We start from the raw sequence: 8,645 nt of genomic DNA, 5'->3' as shown, positions 1-8,645 counted from the left end.
CTTCCCCCCCCCCCCTCCCAGACTGGCAGATAGCTACTCTTGCTTTGCTGTTGGGTGGTGCTGCCATCATTCTCATAGCTTTCCTGGTTGGGTTGATCTCTATCTGCGTGGGATCTCGGAGGCGGTTCTACAGACCAGTTGCAGTCATGCTCTTTGCTGCAGGTAAGCAGATTACTGGCACCATTATGAAAATTTCATGAGAGCAGCTTCACTTTTGTGAAGGAAGACGTGCCTTGTTCTGCATACTAATTCAGAGGCATTTGGTTTACTTCTGTGTTAACTCCGGGGAGGTTTTTCCGGATACTGGTTCTGCACAGCATTAATCATTTTTGCGGCTGTACATATTGGTTCATAAACAATTATTTATTTGCATTATATTTATTGTTTTGTGACATAAATGCAGCAGGGGCAACTACAGATGATAAATCTCAAAGTGCTATTTTTAGTCTGTGACTTGGTGCTGTTTGATGTCCCCATTTTTATTCTTCATACAAAGCAATTTCTGTTACTTTAATGTTCTTGCTTTTACAATTTTAAAACAGGATAATTGATGCTCAAATGTGAACCCTTGAAGCCCTACATGTGAAAATAAATAGGATTATATTGCAAGGTGTTTATGTATGCCTCTGTGCCATGAGGAATTCATTTTATTGTGTCAGCTTGCTTACTTAGTTATTAATTTAACAAGCTGTCACCGTGCAGTCCCTGTTTGGTTTTAAAAACGTGGAAATGGAACAGTTTATATAGACTATCACAAAATCTTAAGGGAGACCTATGAATCTGAATTGTCCATAAGACTGGTCCAGTGAGGTATAATTACAATATCAAATCGTCTCCTTTTGTACATTCTGGTGTTTTGGGTTTTAGTCAGGACGGATGTTTCTGTTTCTCCTGAGACTCCCCAAGCAGGGTTTGCCTTCATCCTGTCACTCATATCTGCATTGGAACCAGCAGCTTAAGCCCCTTCAGATAGCCTGTAATGAAGAGGATGACAGAACCTAGTCTTCGGGATGTATTGAAAGAAGTCACTGACAAGGAAGGATATGAAAAGATAAAGCTGCAGAATTTGCAGGGTGTTGGGGAATGAAACAAAGCTCCGGGGAAGGCTCCTGCTGCCCCCTGCTGTTAACGATACCTTGATTGAGCATCAGCACTTTTGTTTGCTCAAGAAATGTTGGTAGGTTATATTTCATTTGCTTTTATGAAGCGAATGCAACCTAGCATCAGATTTCCTGGGTAGAAATTGTATCTTTTTGTTCTGTGTATCACATTCCTTGCTTGCTTGAATGAATAAAGGCACTGGTGACATTGCATTAAAATTTAGTGTTAATTCTGATATTATAAACCATGCTGGGCAGTTAACTTTGGAAATGGGATTAATGAATTTCTGTAGCAGTTTATTATTTGGATTTTGACTTATTTCTTGTAACATTGTGTGCTAACTTAGTAATTGTTCAGCCATACGCTGCCTATCTTGCCATATTGCTTATTCGGTATATAGTTAAGTTTGTACTAAAAAAATAGAAAGCAAAAAAATATCCTTAAATCCAGCTGTTTGGCTTAATGCTTAATCTATTTTCCTCTGCATAAAAGTAATTCTAGTCTTTACTATAAATTTAGGGTGGAAAGGAGGTTTAAAGCTTACTTGTATAAAAAAGGGAAAATACCTCGGTGCTTTAGCTCCTGAGCAGCGTTCAGCTCTTTCTTTTGCCACTGTGTGTGCATGCACATGTATTTTAAATAGCCGTGACCTGAAGCATACGAGAAGAAGAGAGATGATGAGGCCAAGACAGTATGCCCCATTCTTCTTCATTATCTGGCAAATCTGAGGAGAAGCCTTTTGAGACTTGATGCTGGCATTGTTAGTGTCATTTCCTACAGATATTATCTCTGATGTCAGCTATTTTTAGAGGTGAATATGGACTGGCATATCTTCAAAGAATTATGGAAAATGTCCTCTGCTGAAGAGGGAAAAGTTAAGACTGCAGCACAGTGTAGTTTGTGCCTTAGGTGACTGTTCATGGATTCAAACCTTCAGCTGTGGATTTCACAAGTTCTTTGAGGACAAAACCTGCTCTAGCCCATGAATCTGCTGACAAGACCAAATATTCTGTATGGCTCTGGTTAGGAGTCCACCAGCTGCCTCTGGAAAAAAGACACAGGATGAATTGCCCAGAGACATTGAATGATCTGTGTGTCAGGTAGCAAACATCACTATGTGGGCAAAAGAAAAAAATGGAAAAGTCATTTCCAGGCACTCTAGAGTCATAACAGTGGACTCCAGGTTCTTTATTTCCTTCTAGTTTGGATATTATTTTTTTAAATTTTTCTTTATTTTCTCAGCTTCAGGTTTCAGTTAGCAACTCTGTGGGTGAGGAAGAAGATTGACTAGGACTGGAAGACATGAAAAAGCAAAGGGACAAAAAACTAACTCAACCTAGATACTGAGAATAAGCCAGCAAGTGATCAACAGATGTGAATGTGTTTAAAATACATACTGGCAGCTCTGTAGTGGGGAGAGGAACGGGAATACCTCAGGTAATGGCAAAATGTGGAGCAGTTGCAGCGCACTCTTGCATGGAGCTACCTTGGCTCAAACAGCTTTTCTCAGCATTTTTGGACTAGTAGAGGTCACTAACTTACATATTTGCTGGGGTGTCTTAGTGCTCATGAACCAAACTGGCCCTGAAAGCTGCATCCACAAGCTCACAAACTTGTCAGTGTAGTGGTCTCATGATATGGTTACCAGATAACTGACTGCGAGCGAAGTCTTAATTTAGGAGTAAAGAGAGGAAGTATAATTGTTGAAAACCAAAAAAATAATATAAAAGAAGTTTGCCTTCTGGAGCTATGTTTAACAACGTTTAGAAGAATATCCTGTTGAGGTTAGTAAGCTTTTAACACATTCCAGGGGATGCTTTTACATGTAAACTAGGCAAACAGTGGCTAAGTGCAAGGACTATAGGTGAGAGTGTAAAAAAAATGACAGCAGATAATATTTGGAGAATACTTAGAGATTTACCTTTCTGTTCTGACAGAGTCAAAATGCAGTTTGGCTGGATTGCATGCTGAGTTCTGTGCTATTACCTATTTCCATAATGATATTATTCTACCTTCTGTGGAAGGTATAATAATAGTGTACTTGCCAAATTTTACAGTAAAGCTAGAAAAAAAAATTGGAGGACAGAATTTGATTTTGAGAAATTGATAGAATGGTCTGAAAAAGTAGGACTGACATCAGTAGGATGTAGTGCAGCAAAAAGAGTAATAGCATCAAAGGTATATTGATGGGAAAAATACTCTTTAGGTCATGTAGTCCAGGCTTCTTGTTGAGGGAGGAAAACACTACGTCAATCAGCTGTAGCTTTGACTGGACCAGTCTTTAGAACTCCAGGTATGAAGATTCCACAGCCTCCCTAGGTAACCTAGGTCCTGGTGCCATACTACCCTCCTTATGATATTTGTTTCTTTCCTGATGTCTGCCCTGAACTTCTGAAACTGAGATTTGTGTCCATTGCCATTATCTGAAGTTGCCTGGCACTAGAAAGAGGAGGGTTGGTTTTTTTTTTTCCTATCATTATTGCAGCTACATTTTCAGGTAGCTAGGCTGGTTTGAAATTGCTCCTTAGCTTCCTTTTCATGTGTCTAAAGGAACCTAGCTCCTGCATCCTCTTCTTAAGGATGATTTGCTCCAGGATTCTGAATATCTTGGCAGTTCTTTGGATCCTTGTCCTTAGTTGGTGAATCCATGTTCACTGCTGATTGCCACTTTGTTCTGCATATGCTTGCAGTTGGAATCCTAAAAGTATGTACTCCATAATGTTTTCAGGGATTGAGTTGAGGCTGATCTATTCTGTGGATTTCTCACTTCTAGCCTTTTTAACAATGGACACAACGTTAACCTTTTTCCAGTCATCTGAATATCTCCTGATCACTGTGATTTATTTTTTTTGTAGTTGATAGCGCAAGATCACATCGGCCATCTCTGTCATCGCCTTTGGGTCACTTAGAGGTTTTGGAGAAAGTGTCACAGTGTATCATCTGTCACTCATACTGGCTTTCCTGTCCATCATTGTATAAATATGTTTTCTGAACTTCGTTTTGCAACTAATGCACCTGTGGAAACCTTTCTTTATTACCCCTTTTGCCATTGCCCAGCTTAATGTTGGGCTCCAGCTGGGCTTGAAATTTCCTGATTTTGTATCGAAGTATCAAAACAGTGCTTTTATACTCCCCTCTTATTGTCTGTCCTTGTTTTCTGCTCTTGTGTACCCCTTTCTTGCACATTCATGGAGAAACTCCCTGTTTGACCAACAGGGCCACCTCCTGAAATTCCTGGCCTTCCTGTGTAGGAGGGTGGTCTGTTCTTGAGCTAGCAATATTTTCAAAATCAGCACAGACCCCCTTTCTCTTCATGCTGCTTCCCTTCCCAATTAATTGCACAGGTTGTATTAAGTACAAACAACCTCGTAGTTAGCAGTTGCGTGTGTTAATCTTTGCAACTGCAACACCCGTTGGTTATTGTTGGTTGTTAATGGAGTGCTTTGCTTGTGTGAATGAGCAGGAGGAACAGTGTAGAGAGCAGAAATACAGAACTTACTAGCCAGTACCAACATTTTAATAAATATAGGCCAATTATAAAGCCACACTATAAGTTTTACTGGACAGCAAAACTGTTGTAATCAAACATTTGAACAAGGAAAAAACCCCTGTATTTTCCTAGTTTTAAAGTGTTTGTTGTGATTTTTACATGCTTAATATGATAAGTACATTGCATATATTTCATGTAAATGGAACAAAACTATTACTTGTGTTCCTGTGCAATTGTCTTGCAAGCATCGTAGTGCTAGTCATAAAAATGGGTCTAAACTTGAAGTGAATAGTCTAGTTTGACTAGTCTTTTTTGAGTAGCATTTTGAAGTGGAATTTATTTTTTTTTAAGATTTCTTTTTCAGCCTTTTTTTCTTCAGAAAAGGTCTGGCACTTCCAAGAAAAAAAAAATACATACGCTTCCCATAAACAGGTCAAAATAGCGTGAAGTTCCTTTAAATTCATTGGAAGCAGATCAGTAGTTGCGAGCACTGGTTTTAACACCTTTTTTGGATCGTAGTGGTAATTTTTCAAAACTTACACTGACTCTTCTTTCTAGCCTACACAGGTTCCTTCCCACTTTACAGGGAGCAGCAAAAATAACAGGAGGCAAAAAAAGTGCAAAGTGGTGGTAGCGTTGTGCAGTGGGGTTGTTTCCACTGACCAGTTGCTGCCAGCACTTTCTTTGAGTTTTTCAGTCGTGTAGCTGGATCAGTAGTAGCCAAGCAGGAAGTCGTACCACAGAAATGTTTAAAAAACCTGTTGTGGGTGTTGCTTCTTTAGTCACATGTTCCCCTTCCAACAGAAACACTTTGTTTTGTTTTGACAAGTCTAATCTGTGGATTAAAATTCAGCATACTTCATATGTTAGATTGAGGGAGGGTGGAGAGCTTCCTTGGTTGGCACTTGACACGCACACAACAGAGCAATTCCTGTGTTGACTCAGCAGAGATGCTGCAGCCCCAGTTTGGGAAGCCACTGAAGAACTTGCTTATATCCGTTCATCTCAAGAAATCCTTTTTGACTTTGAATGGTCTTAAAGATGTGTCTGAAAGCTGAGCGTGTGTTCAGGTATTTTTGAGTGTAATGATGCTCTCATTATACAGAATTGGAATGCATAATCTTTTCATAAGTCAGGCGATTCCCCTAGTGTACCCTGTCAAAATTTCTCCAGTGTTGCGCAGTATTTTGTGAGCTGGCATGCAAAAAATTATATTAAAATGGAATAACACAAAGTAACACTTCAATAACTTTAGGATTAAAAAAATCCTGTGGATTTTAGTATCCACATCAGAAAATCCGCTATGCAAACATTATTCAGATTGTCAGTCTCAAGTCAGAGTGCAAAGACTAGTCTATAGGCTACATGGACGGGGAAGGGGGAGAGAAATTTCTGATTAATGTCTTGTAAAGTGTTATCACCAAGGATGTGTAATGAACATTGGAAATCATTTCCCCGTACCAGTCCCCATCCGGAGGACAGAAGAGCATTACTCTTCAGAGTTAATGAAAGGTGCCAGTTTGGCAACAGTAAAGAGTGTGTGTGGGACCGAAAAGGCAAATGATAGATTTTCAATGTGCAAAGTGTTCAAGTGGTAGAAGAATATAATGAATGTTATCTTATTTTCTTGTAATTCCTTCGTGAAATTTCAGAAGGGCTTCTGTAGTCCAAACTAGTCTTCGTTTCTATTATCCACTGGCATTTTATATTGGCACTGGTTTTATAGTAATTCTCTAAATAGCATTTGTTCATCTTACAATACCTGATAAAGTGTAAAAAATGACCCAGTCGATGTTAAAGAACGTAGTTATTATGGTATTACATTGCATACCATTGAACTTTCATCAGCGTATGTCTCAAGTCTGCAAATACTTAAGCATGTGCTGAACTTTGTGGATGTGCCCACCATGACTGTAATCCGGGGCTGGGGGTAGGTTACAAAGACAGCCATGTGCTGAAATCTTTAAAAATCTCTGGTGTAAAATGCTGAAAGGGAGCATTGTGATAAGGCCATATCATATAATTGAGGGGCAAAAAAAGGACGTCTTGTACATTCCTGTGATGTTTTCTCATTTGTGGGTGGCAGAACTAGAGGTCTGAAGAATCACTACATCATACAGCTTGTCCGCATCTTCAAACCAAGTGTAATTTTCACCTGCTTACCTTGGAAACTGTTGTCCCAATTTTCTGTTAATAGTGCACCTGAATTTACAAGAGAATAGATGCCAAGGCAACTGAAATCTTCTTGTGAAAATTGGGTCCTTCATCTGTGTATTTTCCTTTTCAGGTTACTGTATGGGGGTTTTTTTGATGTAGCACAATAATTAACAGGTTTGCTGAATTCCACTGCAGACATGTGGATCAGGCTGCAGGAGATCTGGCTCTCTCAGAGACAGTGCTGTAGAAAGTAACGATTTTTAAGCTTTTTACTGCCTTGGATTTGATCTTTTTTATTAGCTTTTTTTTCATCATGAAGCATTTCTGACCCACCCCCTAAATTCATAGTACAAGGCAATGTTTTGCCAGCTGGAAGTTTAGTGACTGATCAAACTTTATAGATTCCTTGGTATTCTGTGTAACAATATCATTAATTCTGATTACAGTACACAGTAATGCATATGAAGTATGTAATTCAGTGAGTGTCTACTGAACATAAATATGTATCACCTACTACAATGAATTATTTCTAGGCTATTAAATGATTTCACTCTGAGCTATATTTCTTAATATTCGTTTATTCTTGCTTCTCATTTTGACTTATTTATAATAGCTATAGAACAAGTGATCTTAGTTTTGTTGTTATGGAAGGAATAAAGACTGCAAACTAAAATACAAAGGAGAGACAAAAGAATTTGGAAAAGGTTGTTTTCATTGTTTATTTCATGGACACCTGAAAGATCGTCATTATACTGTAGCAATAATATTTGTTCATCAACAAGGGAATATGGAAGAACTGCTCTGATCTGTTGATGAAATGAAGGTGATTTTTTTTTTTTTTTCAAAAAGAGCAGTACTTACAAGCTATAAATGCCTCAAGACCATTTTAAATGTGAATTTCAGTTATGTGGTGTTTTCCTTGTTTTATGGAAATTAATTAAAGCTGCTTCTAATATTTGTTTGGTTTTTTTTTCTTTTTCAGTTGTTCTTCAGGTGTGCAGCTTAGTCCTTTACCCAATCAAGTTCATCGAAACGGTCAGCTTGAAAATATACCATGAGTTCAACTGGGGCTATGGCCTGGCTTGGGGTGCAACTATATTTTCATTTGGGGGTGCCATTCTTTATTGCCTGAACCCTAAGAACTATGAAGACTATTACTAGGATCATTTAATGGAAAGCAAAGTAACAAAAGGATTACCCCATCTTTTCTAACTCACAGTTTTTTTAGAACACTTGTGGAGCACCAAACAGTCTGCTCTGTTGATAAAATAGCCTTTGCCTTTTGGGTGTGAACACTGTAACCAGCTTTTCCAACCATTTAAAAGAACTGCAAACACCAGGATTGCTGATCTTACATAGGCAGATGCTGCAAGCTGCTGATACATAAGCTTCATTTTTCCTGACAACGAGCAAAAGGATCTACGTGACAGCGATCATTGTGAGAAAACTAGTTGGAATGAGAATGCAACGCCAGCATCTGCTATTGCCTTCAGGGGAGCAGCTGGTAGAGGCTCCATTTAGAAGTTTCCCTGTATCATAGAGGATTCAGATGTCTGATAAGCAGGCAATGGCATCTTGTACAATAGGCTGTGTTGGCCCCTTGTTACTTGCTCAAAAAAGCTCTTAAGGAATTAGTTGCAAGTGACTGTGTTGAAGGCAGTGAATGTAACTGGTTAATGACTTGTCTAATATCTGTATTCAACAGTCTTCTGGGAGATTAATAATGAAAAAAATACAAACAAGCCACCAACCACACAGGATTTCATGAATTGGTAATTGACATCACTGTGCCAGCTGTAGCAGATTGTTGAAGGAAGTCCAAACCCGGAGACATGTGCTTCTGACTGTGTAGTTGGAAGTTGTCTCAGCTCTGAGTGTTTTGTTGGGAGGGTGGAGA

The 8,645-nt window shown here is 38.9% G+C and overlaps 1 protein-coding gene across 1 annotated transcript in view; it reads left to right on the top strand.

Annotated features, from left to right (window-relative positions):
- TMEM47 (transmembrane protein 47) overlaps positions 1-8,635 on the top strand; it is a 22,543-nt gene extending 13,908 nt beyond the window's left edge. Inside the window, exons 2-3 of the mRNA XM_014954069.1 lie at positions 22-162; positions 7,731-8,635. Of these exons, the coding sequence (XP_014809555.1) occupies positions 22-162; positions 7,731-7,909 (320 nt within the window). The 3' untranslated portion in view covers positions 7,910-8,635. The remainder of the gene's footprint in view (positions 1-21; positions 163-7,730) is intronic.
- The last annotated feature ends 10 nt before the right edge of the window (positions 8,636-8,645 follow it).

Source organism: Calidris pugnax, unplaced genomic scaffold, assembly GCF_001431845.1.
Source record: "Calidris pugnax isolate Ruff unplaced genomic scaffold, ASM143184v1 scaffold246, whole genome shotgun sequence".
Lineage (NCBI taxonomy): Eukaryota > Metazoa > Chordata > Aves > Charadriiformes > Scolopacidae > Calidris > Calidris pugnax.
Note: the sequence above shows the minus strand (reverse complement) of the source record. Positions and strands in the feature narration are given on the sequence as shown.